Raw genomic sequence first — 15,699 nt, forward strand, 5'->3', positions numbered from 1 at the left:
CTGAGGCACCCGGTGAATGACAGCGTGTCCCCACTCACCCACGCCAGTGCCCCCACTTCCGTTCCAGGCTGAGGGACTGGGGGCGGGGGTCTTCCTGTCGTGGGGAGGGGGTACTGGGGTGGACGTTGGGGGCCCACTGTTTGAAAGCTGCGGTCACCCCGAGGTACTTCCCCATCTCTGTGAGCTCGGATTTAAGGTTGTAGGAAGCGCGGCTGGAAGCCCATCATTCACAGACGGGCGTTCCAGACCCCGCGAGGCGCAGGCCTGGGCCGACGAGGGCGCGCGGACATCGCCTGTGGGTTTTAAGACCCCGTCCCTGCCCCGCCCGCCGAGCCAGGAACCCGGTGTGGCGATGCCCTAGGCGGGGCCGGGCGTGGGGCCGCAGCCCTCGCAGGTTGGGCGTGCCCACTTGGACCCCGCCCTCCCCGCCAGCGGGTGCGGGCATCAGCCAATGGGGGCCGGAGCGCTGCGCTGTGATTGGCGCGCATACCGGTGGGGGCTCGCGGCGAGGGCGGGGGGCGCGGCGAGCGCTGTCAGCGCGGTTATAAGGCAGGGAAAAGTTGCCTGCGCCGGGAGCTGGGTAGGCGCACGCTCGTACGGCAGCCGCAGCGGCGGGGCGGGGCCGCAGAGGACAGGGGGGCGGTGGCGGAAGCCCCCGGGAACGCTGTTACGTTCCCCTCGGTGTCTCGCTCTGACCTCAGCCAGGTCCCGGGTTCCCGAGGACTGTTGCACGGAGCCATGGGTGGCGTCGGGAAGCCCGGCGCAGGGCCAGGGTCGCGCGAGGGGCCCGCGCAGCTGGGGGCGCCGCTGCCCACCATCCGCTGGGAACAGATCCGCCCGCACAACCTGCCGGGTGACAAGTGGTTGGTCATCGAGCGTCGCGTCTACGACATCAGTCGCTGGGCACAGCAGCACCCTGGGGGCAGCCGCCTCATTGGCCACCACGCTGCTGAGGACGCCACGGTAAGGATGTCCACTGCTGGCAGGGTGGAGCCTGGCGCTCCCTGGGCCCAGGTCGTGGGCACTGTGCCCCGGTCTACCTGCGGGGCTTTGACATCCTTCCTACTCTTTGCTGACCACTGACCCCCCAGCCAGGGCCCCAGAGTTGTGATGGACTAGCTAGGGCCTGATGTGAGCTGAGGAGGCCACATCCCTGCATGGAGGACCCGCGCGGTGGATCAGGGTCTCCACAGGGGTAAGGGGCTCTCAGAGGTGGGGCAGGAGGAGCTGCGTAGGAGAGGGCCTTTCCTGCTAAGGTTTCTCCTCTCGGTTCTGAGTCCTCCAGACCAGTTCCCTCATGCTGGATGCTTGCTGAGTGCCAGGGGGTAGGGTGGGGTCCCCAGGGGCTGGCAGAGATGTGCCATCAGAGGCTGAGAGCTGGGCAGCAAAGCCTGAGCAGGGCCTAGAGGTCTGTGGCTTTCCCAAGGGCTGCTGTAAAAGGCTCTGAGGGGCAGTGACTCACCTCTCCTGGACTGACAGCTGCACGTGGGAGAGCTTTGCCAGCCATGCCGGGTGGGCCTTCTCGGGAAGCACAGTCACCCCAGGAATAGGCTAACCCCTGGGGACCCCAACTTCCCCTTCCCAGCCCATGTCTAGAGATATCTTGGCCAAGGAGGGATGTAGCCTGGTCCAGTGGGATAGTCTGGCTGGAGCCCAAGGGTGGAGCACCTACTGGGATGAGACTCCCCTGTGGTCCCCAAACGGGGGGATTGGAGTTGGGGCTGCAGTGCTCTGTTCTGGATCATCCAAATTTCCAGGTTGGCTGCACTGGGTACCAGGGAAATCTTCAAGATTCCAGGGGATGAATCCCTAACTGGCATAACTTTAGGCAGCGAAAGAGATCGTGTTCTGTCCTGGGAGGGTCGATGTCCCTGTTGCTGGCTGATAAGTGTGTGTCCTGCAAACTGTAGAGTGCAGTGGGAAGGCTGGAGCATAGCTGCGCCTTTGCTGGGCAACCTTGCCAGTTCTATCCATGTCCATAACAGGACAGAATCGCAGTAGGCCCTCTCTCAGCTTCCTCAGGTTCTCGGACATTGGGGAGGAGTTGCCAGAAATACCTGGTCTGTTGAGGCCAAAGGGGTTATGAGATGGCTGGGGGTGAGAGACCCCAGTCTTGTCCGTGATGGGCCCGCAGGGCAGACCAGCGCCTCCATGAGCCCAGACCCCAGGTGCCTCATCCTGGGCCTTAGAGCACAGGTGGGGGTGGGGTGGCTGTCTTGCCAGGGCTGTGTTCCTGCAGCCACCTCTCACCAGCCCTGGCCACCCGTCAGCTGTTCTCACATCCAGGCAACAGAAACCTTCCTGCCAGGAAATTCCCAGAGATACTGCACCATGAAGCCAGCCTCTGGCCATCCTGGGATACAAAGCTGGGTACCCTAGGGAGAGTGCTCTGGGTCCCAGGCCAGGTTTATCTAAGAGTCATAGACCGCCTGAGACTAGTGGAGCCAGCCAGGGAGGGGCAAGGTCCAGCCACTGCTGGTCAGAAGTACATCAGTATGCCAGGCTCCAAATTTAGTGCTTGAATTATAGATATCCTTAATCCCCAAGTACCTCCTTTGAAACAGGTACTGTTATTGTTCCCACTTTGCAGATGAGAAAACAGGCTCAGAGAGTCAAAGTGATTTGAAATGAAGTGGTCAGGGGGATTTAAGTCCACATGTTCTCAATCACATGCTACACTGCAACTTAGCTATTTTTTCTATTCATTCAATCATTGAAACATTAAGCCTGTCAGTAGATACCGAGTGAGCATAACCTATATGCCCAACTCTCCTCTAACCTCTGAAAATACAGTTGTGAGCAAGACCTCTGCGAGGAGGGAGTTTTCCTTGGCAGGGGACCAGCTAGAGCAGAAGCTTGGAGGTGGCGCCATACTCCGTGCATCCCAGGCACAGAAAGGCTACCAGCCTGGTTGGAGTTGACGGTGGACAGAGGGCAGGCAGCGACGTCCAAAGGTAGCAGGGGCTGGCTCCTGCTGGGCTTCTGTGTCCTTGGGGACAGGACTTTGGTTTTATTCTGTGGGGGCTTTGGCGGGCAGAGCAGGGAAATCTGATACGCCTCTAGAAGGATCCCTAACGGGGAGAGGGCAGGGGCTGAGGGAAAAGTTGATAGGGCCCTGCTCTCCCCCAAGGGAGGCCACTCACCTGGGCCCTGAGGACAGACATGGCCAGGGCAGAGGGTAAGAGCTGCCGGAGGTGCACGCACACCAGTGAGAGGCATTAGGATTGAACTCCGTGTGGTCTTCGGACAGCCTTATGAGGCAGGTAGATGGGTGTTAGCCCATTTTGCAGATATGGATGATGTAAAGGGATTTTCTTGGGGCCCTGGAAGGGCAGGGCCTTTGTCCTTGGGCTTGGAGAGTGGGGTTTGTGTCTAGGTAGGAGTTGGGAGGAAGACAGAGCAGATCTCAGGCTCTCTAGTGGGGGTGGGGCCTCAGAGGGGGGCTGGCCACGAGCCCAGCCGACCTGGCTCCGGAGCGCACCCTCTGCTGTCACCCACCACAGAAAGGGCTGCTGCCGAACGGCCTCTCCAGTGTGGACTCTCTGCAACGTCCCGGTGCCCTGCTCCCTCCTTGCGGGAGGAGGCAGGACTGTGTGGCACAAGGCAGGAACACAGTGTGCAGGGGTGGGGCTGCTAGTGGCCTAAGCACCCTGGCAGCCGTCCGCTTTCCTTCCCAAGGGCACCCAAGCCACCGTGGGTTTCTCATGAAACAGCAGGCAAGAGCCGGCGCTCGGTAGTGGAGAGAGGACCCAGCGCTGGAGGGTCTGGCTGCTTTGGGACCACCACTGGGTCACCTGTGAGGCCAAGGGTGCTGGGTGGAGGAGGCTCTAATGTGAGTGCTGGCCTGTTCCCAGGGACACCAGGGCTGCTGGGGGGACTGGGAGAGCTTCTTGGGGGTGTCTTTCCTTGAGCTGGACTCCGCTGCATGGGCAGGAGTTGGACATGCCCTGCTCAAAGCTGTGTGCCCTTTGGCCTCTTAGTGCCTTAGTTTGCTCAGCTATAAATAGGGAACACTGACCGTGCCCGCCCCTCGGCCTCCTCTGAGGCATGCTCAGGAGGATGGGGAGGAGCATCTGAGCCTGGGAGAGGGAGGGAAGGAGGGGGGGATTCCTGGGCTGTCCCCTGAGGATATCCCACCACACCCCGTCTCCACAACCCACTGCCATCTCCTCAGCAAGGCTGAAGGAGGCAGCAAGGGCAGCCCCAGACCACCTGAGCTCCCAGCGGCCCTGCTCCATTCCCTTCCTGATCTGGAACATTCTTCCGGGAGTGACCAGAGCTGCTCGCTTCCCCTCCTCCCCTCCCGGGTATCCCTGGCTGCCACCCCTCCGGTTTCCTAGCCTCAGGCTGGGCAGGACTTGATAGGCCCGTGCACTCCTCTCTCCTACCGCCCGCCTGTGGGCCCGCCCCCCGGGGCACTAGAGCTCTGAGCCACTCAGGAGCCCAGCGTGTCAGGCCAGCGGCAGCTCAGGTTAGAGCCTGTGCTGTGGCTCAGTCCTCCCATCAGCCCTGTGAGGTGCGCATTTGTGGTTCCTTATCTACTGAGGAGAATATACGGAATGGAGATAGGGCTGTGATCTTGTCTGTGCCTGTGGCTGGGCTCCTACGTGCAGCTCGGGCTCAGACTCCATCCAGGACAGGCTGGCTCCAGCTGCCCCCTTCCCTCCCCCCCTTAGCCAGCTGTTACATGGAGCCCACAGTGGGCCGGGGGACAGGGCAGGGGCCACTCTGAGGCTTCCGGGGACCGAGGCAGGGCTGAGTGGCAGCTGCATCCTGGGAGGGCATGGATGGCACAGAAGATTAGCTTGACTTCCCATCCCAGCTCTGCCACTGCAGACTGACCTGAGCACGTGTCCCCGCCTGGAGCCTTTGGTCCCTCCCCGGTAAAACGGTTCCTCACCCTGCTTTGTGGGCTGTGCAAGGATGTCTCTTGTCCACTTAGGCACACCTAGTGTCTAGCCCTGCTCCATGCCCAGCTCCCAGCACACCACTGGAACCAGAGCTGGCACTACCGCCAGCAGCTTATGTTCAGGGGCACTGCTTTTATTCCAGCAGTTCCTCCCAGTTCCACTCCAAGATCCAGTGAGAGACCGAGTCCACTTTTGACTCCCTCGGTGGGGGAGGGTCACAGACTTTCTGTACGTGCCTCTGGGAGAAGGGTGCCAGGTCCACGAGGGCAGGGGTGGAGGCTCCAGCAGTGCCGCCCAGGAAACACCAGGACCACCCTCCTGTCCCCACCACCTAGTCTCTGAGCAGCCAGGTCCATGGCTGCCCAGGATGGTGACCAGCCTCGTGGTGAGGACACCATCCCCACCAGGATACCTGCTGCTTCCCTTCTGGCCCAGGAGGGGCCCCCCCAGGGCTGCTGCTGAGTGCCCAGAGCACAGTGTTACACAGCCAGACTGGGTTCTGATCCATCCTCCATCAAATGGAGCTGTGTGAGCTTAGGTAAGTGGCTTCAACTCTCTGAGTCTTCTGCCTAGCCCCTAAGCCCTGAAGCAGAGGTCCAGAGAGAACTAGGTCATATGGCTCCAGCAAGTGTTCCAGAAAAAGCTGTTTGCTGGTGTGTCAGGTTTTGGTCCAAGGCCAGGGACCCACCCTGTTTGCACTGAGAATGCAAGAGGCAAGTGTAGGCTCAGTGAGGCGCCCCCAGCCCTAGGAGCCCAGCCTGCTTTCCGAGAACCTGCCCGCCCCCTCCCTCTGGCCCGAGCCCTGTCCCTGGGCTCTGGGATTTCACCACCCGGCTCTGACAGGGCCCTGCCCTTTGCTTCTCCCGGGGAGGCCTGGCTGGAGGTCCCTTGGATGGGTCTGGCACGGCCCTTCCCGGCAGTGCGTCTCCAGGCCTGGTCTGGGTGAATCGGGACCAACACAAAAGAGCCGGAGAGGCTCCTCACTCAAGGGCATGGCCCTGGGCATCTGAAGGTCTGCTGGTCACGGGGGAGGCCCCAGAACAGACACCGGATGGGGGAGAGGAAGAGCTGGGAGGGAGGAAATACTGGGGCCATGGCCACAGTACCACTTCTGCCCTGAGTGTGTGTGTTTGTGGGGGGCGTGTGCCATGTGTGCATGAGGCTTTTAGTGTTGATGTGCATTCTTCTGAGTGTGTGTGTGTGTCTGGGTCTGCACGTGTGCACACATGTGTAAGACACTGCTTTTGTCTTTGTGAGTGTACCCGTGTGCTGCTGGGGAGTTTCAGGGGAGACAAGAGGGAGTCTGAGGCATCTCTCACTCAGCCTTGCAAAGGAAGGAAATCCTGAAACGGGCTACAATATGGATGAACCTTGAGGACCAAGTGGAATAAACCAGTCACAAAGGACGAATACTGAATGGTTCCTCTTATCTGAGGCCCCTAGAATGGTCAGATTCATATAGAAAGCCGAACGGGGGTGCCTGGGGCTGGGGGGAGAGGGAACCTGGGGAGGTGGTGTTTAATGGGGATAGTTTTAGTTGAGGAAGATGAGAACATTCTGGAGGCGGACAGTGGGGATGGTTGCTCAGCAGTGTGAATGCACTTAATGCCGCTGAGCTGTACACTTAAAAATGGTTAAAATGGGAAATACTATGTATCTTCTACCACAATTTAAAAATTGAGGGAAAGAAAGTTAATGTTCAGCAGTCCAGCAGGACTCTAGAAGGGCCCTGGACGCTTGTCTGCTGGATTTGCCTGGTCCTGTAAAGGAGATCAGACTCACTCAAGGTCACAGCTAGTGGGGTCAGCGAGCACAAGAGCCGTCTTTCCTGCTAGCGCCCTTCCCAGCACCTGCCCACTCCCTGGTGGGGCCTGCCTCCCCTCCACCCCACTCCCGGTGTGCTGCCTCTTCATCGGGGGGAGATCTGCCCTTACACAGCCCCCCATCTCTTAGGAGCTCCAGGGAGGGGCCCCCCAGTCAGCCTTCATAAGGGCCTTGGTTACCTCCCAGCTCCCAGATTTCCTGGTTGCCCTGGGCCAGTAGGAGAGCTGGCAACAGGAAAGGGGACCCATTGGCTGGGTCCTGCCAGTGTGGCCTCCGTGGGGACAGGGGAGAGGGACGCTTAGGTGCTGCTTCTCCCAGGACTGTGTGGGACATCCGGCAGTCAGGGCAGGCCCAGCTGTCACTTCTAACACCCACCAAAACTGATAGGCTCACTAGTGAGGACAGTAGGAGGCCCCTGTTCCCAGTCAGGCTTCCTCAAAGGCATTTCCTTTAGCAGCTAGCAGTCACCTCCCCGGGACCCAGATACACCACCACCCCTGTCCCTGCTCCAGCAGTTTAGGCTGCTGGGTGGCTGTGACTGGCTGCCTCAACGACAGCCTCCATAAGTGCAGGGATTACGCTCAGCTGAAGAGCTGTGAACAATCATGAGCCAATTGCACGAAGACTAAGTAGGGAAGACTAAATAAGCCCCAGGTATGAAATTCATGCTCACTCACACCTGGCGCTGCCCGGGCCACTTCCTAACGGGTCTGCCTAGTCCTTTACCTTTCTCCTTGTCTTTCCCTTCCTCCAGCCCCGTCTCCTGCACTGCACCTCATCCCCACCCCCACTATTACAGAGAACCACAGGAGGGTTAGATTTCTTCTTTCATTTGCTTTTCAGAAGAGCTTGTCTTTTCTGCTCCTTCTTTAACATCAAATGAGTTTAAGTGTTCAAGTGTCTTCTTTGCAAATCCCCAAGAACTCAGTCTGTGGGGTGCTCGGCTGATTTTTACTCCTGGTAGGTGGGTCAGTGGCCCTCAATTATGACTTTCCCCACCCACATTTTACCTATTGCTTGTGTTTGTGAAAGCTGGTAAATCGAATGCTTGTGACCCAAATCTCATTTTATATGCAGTAGGAAAGCATATGATTTCAAGAAAGCTTTCCAGAGATCTCCTAGGAGAAGTCAAAACCCTTGCAGGAAAAGAATCAGATTCTGCCAGGGAGACCTTTGTATAAATCCAGATTTTGATACACCCAGCCAAGTTTGGAGAAGGGCCCCCTGTGCAGTTGGGGCCCAGCAGGTCAGGGATGTCCAGCACGGCACCCAGGGCTTGGAGAGGCCCGGATGGCCTCATAGGCAAGGCTGCCTTGTTTGGCCCTATTTCGCCGGCCACTGAACAGCCAGCTGACTCTCTCCAGCTGCTCTGTCTTTCCACCAACAGTCCTTCCACCTCGTCTCTGCCTGCTGCCTCTGAGTGTCACTCTGGCTGTCCGGCTGTCTGTCCCCCTAACTATGTGCTCTCCTTCAGGATGCCTTCCACGCCTTCCACCAGGACCTCAATTTTGTACGCAAGTTCCTGCAACCCCTGCTGATTGGAGAGCTGGCCCCAGAGGAGCCCAGCCAGGATGGACCCCAGAATGTGAGCAGAGTGCTGGTTGGCAGCTTAGCCCCCAGTGGGGGACTGGACGGGGAGGGGGGCACTGCTGAACCTGCATTACCCCAGGGGACCCAGGACCCGGGCTGTGTTTGTCACCCCTTCCCGGGCAGGCAGTTGTAGATAGAATTGTAGGAACGCCTGTAGGAGCCCGGGGCCCTGCATCTGGCTGGGCCAGCGCTGGTTGTGGGTCCCCAGGCAAGCCCCTTCCATGTTCTGGGCCCAGTATACAATGAGGTTCTTATGCTCTGAGAGCTAAGGGTCCCTCTCTGGCTTTCTCCGCTTCTCATGTGCCCCACACCTTCTGTGCAGGGACCCTTTGCCACTGGCTGGCTCCCCAGCACACAGCCCAGGCTGGGCACTCTCATCCTCCATCCCTTCGGGCCACATCCCTGGGGCCTGCCACTGGGAGGAGAGGCTGAGGCCTGGTCACTGTGGGGGGCTTTACCTCCGTGGCTTACCAGCGCTCCATCTGGCAGGCTCAGCTGATAGAGGACTTCCGAGCCCTGCGCCGGGCAGCCGAGGACATGAAGCTGTTTGAAGCCAAGCCTACCTTCTTCACTCTCCTGCTGGGCCACATCCTGGCCATGGAGCTGCTCGCCTGGCTCATCATCTACCTCCTCGGCCCCGGCTGGGTGCCCAGCACCTTTGCTGCCCTCATCCTTGCCATCTCCCAGGTGACCCCAGCAATGTCTTGCAGCCACCTAAACTGTCCAACATACATGGGCCCAGCTCATGAGGACACGTGACATATTTACTGAATGAATGAATGGCCAGCCAGAGGCCCCATAAGGCGTGTATCTGTAGGTCAAGCTGCATTTTTTTTTTTGAGAGGGCATCTCTCATATTTATTGATCAAATGGTTAACAGTTAACCACAATAAAATTCTGTACAGGGGATTCAATGCACAATCATTAGTCCACCCCAAGCCTAATTCTCATCAGTCTCCGATCTTCTGAAGCATAACGAACAAGTTCTTACATGGTGAACAAGGTCTTACATAGTGAATAAGTTCTTACATGGTGAACAGTGCAAGGGCAGCCATCACAGAAACTTTCGGTTTTGATCACGCATTATGAACTATAAACAATCAGGTCAGATATGAATATTCGTTTGATTTTTATACTTGATTTATATGTGAATCCCACATTTCTCCCTTATTATTATTATTATTACTATTATTTTTAATAAAATGCTGAAGTGGTAGGTAGATGCAAGATAAAGGTAGAAAACATAGTTTAGTGCTGTAAGAAAGCAAATGTAGATGATCAGGTGTGTGCCTGTAGGCTAAGTATTAATCCAAGCTAGACAAGGGCAACAAAACATCCACGTATGCAGAAGATTTCTCTCAGAACAGGGGGGGTGAGGTTCTAAGCCTCACCTCTGTTGATCCCCAATTTCTCACCTGATGGCCCCCCTGCGACTGTGCCTGTCTTAGGTTGTTCCTCCCTTGAGGAATCTTACCCGTCTCTGGCTAACCAGTCATCTTCCGGGGCCATACAGGGAAATGTGAAGTTGGTAAGTGAGAGAGAAGCCATACTGTTTGAAAAGGTTAGCTTTTTACTTCTTTGCAGATTTATGCGCTGTGGCTTCTATGCCCAGCATTTGTCGTGAGGTATTTTTACCACTTGGAAGAATTATGATACTCGGTAAATTCGATATGATCAAGCTGCATTTTAAATGGGCTGGGGAAGCTTCTTATTTAATCAAGCCCCTGGACCTCCTGAAACTCAGTTGTCCTCATCTGTTAAAAGAAGAAGGTGCCCCCCAAGTGTCTTAAAATAGAGCTTCAGCTGTGGGTGTGCCCTGTGAGCTGGGAGGGCTCGCCGGCTGGCTCCCCAGGCAGCTCCCTCCCAGGCGCCCCTGACCCTGCGTCTCTCCCCAGGCCCAGTGCTGGTGTCTGCAGCACGACCTGGGCCACACCCCTGTCTTCAGGAAGTCCCGGTGGAACCACGTGGCCCAGCAGTTTGTGATGGGGCAGCTGAAGGTGAGGGTAGGGGCGGGTGGTGGGCAGCCAGGGGCTGGGTGGGGGCGGCTCACACTGTGTCTACGTGCAGGCACGGCAAGGTGAGTATGGCCTGCCTGCACCTCTGAGAGCCCCATTTGTCCCCCACAGGGCTTCTCTGCCCACTGGTGGAACTTCCGCCACTTCCAGCACCACGCCAAGCCCAACATCTTCCACAAAGACCCAGATGTAACCCTGGCACCCATCTTCCTCCTGGGGGAGTCGTCTGTTGAGGTGCGTGGGAAGGGTGTGGACACACTCAGGCTGCGCCTGCAGGTGAGGGGGGACTGATGGCCTTGCCCAAGCCCCTGATGCTAGCTCCAGGCTGAGCCCGTCCCCGGGATACCGCTGCTTCCCATCTTCCAGCCTGGGGGCGGCGCTTGGCCCCGGGACTATAATCTAGAGTTGCCTTTGCCCCTTGGCCTTGGCCTCAGCCAGCCCCTGACCCTGCCTGGGAGGAGGAGGGCCTGGAAAGCCGCACTCCCCACCCACTGCCTGTCTCCACAGTACGGCCAAAAGAAACGCAGATACTTACCCTACAACCACCAGCACCTGTACTTCTTCCTGAGTGAGTGTCCGTTTGTCCGCGAGGGGGCGGGGGACGGGCTGGGGCTGGAACCATGCCTGAGCCTGCGCTGGCTGCCCATGCCTGCTGACACTGGACAGCTTCCAGCTGCCCCCTGGGGAAGGGGCAAACTTGCGGACCCTCCCTCAGCCTCCAAGCCTCCCTGCAAGCCTCTCCCAGCCTCAGCTCTGGTTGCCCACCTGCAGCCTGTGCTGACGCCCACCACCAGGCCTCTGCCCGGGCTGCTTCCTCTGCCTGGGGTCCCTCCTGCCAAAGCCCTGCCCAGAGCTTGTGGAATCTCTTCCTGCCTTCACAGTAGGGGCCGTCCAGAGCCTAGAGTATTTGGGCAGTTGTTGGGGGAAAATGGTGAGGGTTCAAGGGTGGGGATGGGTAAGGCTGCCCACGACCTGCAAGAGGGACATGATGGTGGCGGGGGTGAGATGAGGGCCACCGTAGGGAGAGGCTCAGATGCCAAGGAAAGAATGTGGGCCAGGCCTTGTGGGTGATTCGGGGCCATCCCAGCGCGAGTCCTACTGGCATCCCTGGAGTAACAGAGCCCCACCCCACCCCCTCTGGCCAGCCTGCTGGGGCCCTGGCCCTGCTCTTGAGCCCTCATGTGCCCCTTCTTGCAGTCGGCCCGCCGCTGCTCACCCTGGTGAACTTTGAAGTGGAAAACCTGGCATACATGCTGGTGTGCTTGCAGTGGATGGTGAGCTGGGCCCTGCCCTGGCCCCCTGGGCACACAGCTATGTGGCAGAAGATGGGACATCAGAAGGCACCCGTCCACACTTGCAAACAGGCGTGCATGCCACAGTGTGGCATATGAGTGTGCATGTGTGCAAGGGGAGACTGAGTGTGTGCAGGACACAGTGTGGGTGTCCTCTCTGGGTGTGGAGATCCCTGGGCTTGCCTCCCAGGCAGGGGTTCCCCAGTCTCAACCCCCAACCCCATGGCACCTTCGCCTCCATGGTCAGCCCTGTGAGGCTGACAGGGCAAGGACCCTGTCCCTTGACCTGGCTGAGAAAACCAAGGCCCAGATAGGGGCAGTGAACTTTCCAGCAAAGGGATGGATGGCCCTAGCTGCCCCTCCCGGCTGCCCTGAGCCCTCTGCCCTCTTCCACCCTCCTCTGCAGGACCTGCTCTGGGCTGCCAGCTTCTATGTCCGCTTCTTTTTGTCCTACGTCCCTTTTTATGGCATTCCTGGGGTGCTGTTCCTCTTTGTTGCTGTCAGGTAAAACCAGATTCAAATGGTGGGGAGTGGGGAGGTCACACACAGGCAGCAGGGGACCCGAACCACAGCCTCCATCCCCCATCTCCAGAACAGGGCCAGCGACACTGCCTCCCGGGGTTGCGGAATCAAGTGTGAGAGGGCCCGGATCCCAGGGGCAGCAGGTCCCAGGGAAGGGGCTGGCTTGCAAGTGGCCCTGTGGATGTCCAGGCTCACAAACAGGGCTGCTGTGGGCTCAGCTTCTTTAAACACGAGCGCGGGAGGGGTTACTGCAATCCACTGTACAGATGAGGAAGCCGAGGCCCAGGTCTGGTCCCAGAGGTGAGTTGCACGTGGGCAGTGCCTGAGCCTCCCCTACAGGGTCCTAGAGAGCCACTGGTTCGTGTGGATCACACAGATGAACCACATTCCCAAGGAGATTGGCCGTGAGAAGCACCGGGACTGGGCCAGCTCTCAGGTGGGCAGCAGGGCAGAGCTGGGTGGGGCACATGGTGGGGGTCCCAGCCAGGAGGGATGGGGTCCTGATTGGGCTGACAGGTTTCGGGGCATGCCATGGGGTCAGGGCTCCAGGCCAGCCTCCCACACCTGTGCCCTGCCCACCCCTGACAGCTGGCAGCCACCTGTAATGTACAGTCCTCGCTCTTCATTGACTGGTTCAGTGGGCACCTCAACTTCCAGATCGAGCACCAGTGAGCATGGGTTCTGGGGGTCACTGGGTAGGGAGGGAGGCCTGAGCCCCTCTGTTTCCTCTTGGCCTCTTTCCCCGGGAGACCAAGGCATGAGCCCTGAACTCCCTGGGGGCCCGGGAGACAGGGTGAGTGGGGCCTCCCTCTGGCACGCCCGGTGCCTCCCACCTCAGGTACCAGCACACTCTCCCCACCAGCCTCTTCCCCATGATGCCAAGGCACAACTACCGCAGGGTGGCCCCGCTGGTCAAGGCGCTGTGCGCCAAGCACGGCCTCAGCTACGAGGTGAAGCCCTTCCTCACTGCCCTGGCGGACATCATTAGGTAAGGGCACTGCTCGTGGTGGCTTCCCGGCCCATCCCTGTCCCGGTCAGTCCCCTCCTGGGCACCCCGTTCTCTGAGCCCATGTGCGTCCCTCTCTAAGAGCTGGCATTCGAGGCCTTTCTAGTCCCCTTCTGTCCTCAGCTTGTGCCCCAGCAGAGGTCAGACTCCCCAGCCAGAGCTCCTGCACCTCTGAGCCTTGGCACATGCTGCTCCCTTTACTCGGATGCCCTTCCTCCTATGCTGGTGTTTGAATTGCTTCTCCTTCATGACCCTTCCCAGCCCAATCCTGAGTTTCTGCCACTCAGCCTGTCAACAGCCCTGTTGGAATGACACAGAAAGTTGTTACTTTTTGGCTTTTCTGCCTAACCTTGGGCTCCTTGTGGGTAGGGTCCATGCCTTACAAATCTTTGAGTTGCAGGGCCCAGCAGAAGGAGGCCAGAGAGCTGGGTGGAGGAGGGGCAGGCCCACCCCGGCTCCCGCTGGGACTTAGCCTGGCTGCCCTCCACCCCCACCCCCACCCCTCTCAGCTGACCTGAGGTCTAGATTCCGTTCCAGTTGATAGGAGTGTGGCCTCTTCTCCCAATCCACCCCTCTGGCTCCACCCAGCCGCCTGCCTCAGGGGAAAGGAACTCCCAGGGGAGTGGGTATATTTCCAGCCACTTGAATCACCTTGCGGGAACGGGTTAAGTATCCTGCAATTGAGTCCCCAACACCCACCCCCACCCAGGTCCCTGAAGAAGTCTGGCAACATCTGGCTAGAAACTTACCTCCACCAGTGAAGGCAACCCCCAGGGTCCCAGCAACCAGCGCCAGCTGGGGCAGGCTGGACAGCTCTGCTCCCCTGCTGCCCCCCCACAGCCTCCCACTGGCCTAGGGGGGTCCTGCCTGCCCTCCTGACCCTGCTCTCTTCCCCTCAGACTCCCGGCCTGTCTGCTCAGCAGCCCAAAGGCCATGGCGCTTGGCCCACCAGGGCCAGGGCTAGGGGATGGTACATAGAGCCACACGGTGAGCATGGCATGTTTTCCTAGAACAAAAATGTAAGGAAAACTGTTATTTTTATATAAAAATAAACCCAGAGATATGATGGAGTGTAGTATTGAGTTTGTATGAACTGTGGGCCTGGACTCTGTCCCAGACCCTCCCAGAGGAGCCCAGGACCTTGGGCCCTCGGGGTGTTTAGGGGTGTGGGGAGTGCTGGGTCTTGGAGTCCCCCTGTGCTCTGCTCTGGCTCAGATTTGCCCGAGGGCCCTCTTCCTGACCTTCACACACTCACCAGCAGCCTTCAGTCACCCAGGCTCCCCTCACTTCACTCCTTTGCGGTGGGGCAGGGGGTGGCCTGGCAGATGAGGCCCCAGGGCTGAGGGCTGTGTCTGCAGGTGCCCCCAGGGCACAGGAAGCAAGTGTGTCCTGGCCCTGACTCGGTGACGAGGGCCCTCAGAGGGCCACAGTACCAGACCTGGCATCACTGCGTGGTGGGGGTGCGCTCAGTGGTCCACTGATGACAAGAGATCTCCCCAGTGCCCCCTGGGGCCAGGTGCAGTGAATGAGCTGGACACCAGAGCAGCGGCCATTTCTGTCCCTGGAGTCTGAGAGCGGCATCCAGGGCCGGCCCTCGCTGGCCGGCGTCTGGGCAGGGTTCTGCCCTTCACTAAGCCCTGGGTTTCTCATCTGGATAATGGGTGCCGTTGGCATGGGTCTGCGGCTTTTGGGCAGTTGTGGCGAGGGCTTCAGATCATCTCGGGTTTCTTGAAGGTGGGAGGGAGAGCTGGGCTACCAGACCTCTTCGCTCCTAGGACCCACACACTCCAGCAACTCCAGGCTGAGCTGAAGGTTTCATTCGAAGAAGTCAGCAGCTTTAAAAAGAAAAAAAATTGAAATGCTGAGCTTCCAGAGGGGGAACCAGAGTCTCCCCACCAGCTGCAGGACTGCCCTCAGCTCTTCATCTGGGGTCCCATGGCCCTGAACTGGATTCCCTTCAGGAGGTAGAAGGGGCACAAACACTGCCATTCTTGGTCAGTCCTTGGGGCTACCCAGCTCATCCTGATCCTCTCTACGTGGCTCCCACCCCTTCTTCTCTGGAGTCAGGCTTACCAGGGGGATGTCCTGCCTCTGTCAGGACTCAAAGCTGTGTGACCTTGGGGAAGCTATTCAACCTCTGAGTGGTAGTAGGACCTTCCAGGGTGAGGGAAGATAAAAGGGATGCTGTGTGGAAGGCTCTTTACAAAGGGCCCAGCAACAGACCTCAGAAGTTTATTGAACATTTTATAAAAACACACAGTCCAATGCCCTGGGGCCACCACCTGCTCTGACCTGGGACAAGCCCTTGGCTATCTCTAAGCCTGTTAACTCCTTGGAAGGTACTTCCTGCCTTGAAAACAAACTTATGTCCAGAGCAGGTGCCACATTCAGGGCCCTGCACAGGCTGTTGCCTCTGTCAGGAGTCCCCCTTCCCGTGGCCACCTGTGGTAACCCAGCCGACTCCTGGGGCTATGTGGGCCTGAGGTGGCATTCTCTCTATCCCCTGCATGGGTACACGGTCAGTGCATTTCCTGCAGTGG

The 15,699-nt window shown here is 58.7% G+C and overlaps 1 protein-coding gene across 4 annotated transcripts; it reads left to right on the plus strand.

The window, feature by feature from the left end:
• Window positions 1-520: 520 nt before the first annotated feature.
• On the plus strand, window positions 521-14,227 carry FADS3 (fatty acid desaturase 3). Of its 4 annotated transcripts, none has more exons than XM_057507005.1 (12): window positions 521-963; window positions 8,209-8,319; window positions 8,814-9,011; window positions 10,220-10,321; window positions 10,451-10,573; window positions 10,847-10,907; window positions 11,537-11,613; window positions 12,038-12,135; window positions 12,493-12,589; window positions 12,742-12,821; window positions 12,992-13,141; window positions 14,059-14,227. In XM_057507005.1, exons 1-12 carry the CDS (start codon window positions 739-741, stop codon window positions 14,135-14,137), a joined length of 1,401 nt encoding a protein of 466 aa, XP_057362988.1. In that variant the 5' UTR covers window positions 521-738; the 3' UTR covers window positions 14,138-14,227. The 4 variants fall into 4 exon arrangements, with proteins under 4 accessions (XP_057362988.1, XP_057362989.1, XP_036781474.2 ...); XM_057507006.1 differs by having other exon boundaries at window positions 523-963; window positions 13,016-13,141; XM_036925579.2 differs by having other exon boundaries at window positions 524-963; window positions 13,869-14,227.
• The last annotated feature ends 1,472 nt before the right edge of the window (window positions 14,228-15,699 follow it).

Source organism: Manis pentadactyla, chromosome 9 (genome assembly GCF_030020395.1).
Source record: "Manis pentadactyla isolate mManPen7 chromosome 9, mManPen7.hap1, whole genome shotgun sequence".
Classification (NCBI taxonomy): domain Eukaryota; kingdom Metazoa; phylum Chordata; class Mammalia; order Pholidota; family Manidae; genus Manis; species Manis pentadactyla.

Coding starts and splice junctions, on each gene's coding strand:
- FADS3 (XM_057507005.1), top strand. CDS start 739: ATGGGTGGCGTCGGGAAGCCCGGCGCAGGGCCAGGGTCGCGCGAGGGG. Junction 9,012..10,219: donor TCATCCTTGCCATCTCCCAG/GTGACCCCAGCA, acceptor GTCTCTCCCCAG/GCCCAGTGCTGGTGTCTGCA. Junction 10,322..10,450: donor TTGTGATGGGGCAGCTGAAG/GTGAGGGTAGGG, acceptor TGTCCCCCACAG/GGCTTCTCTGCCCACTGGTG.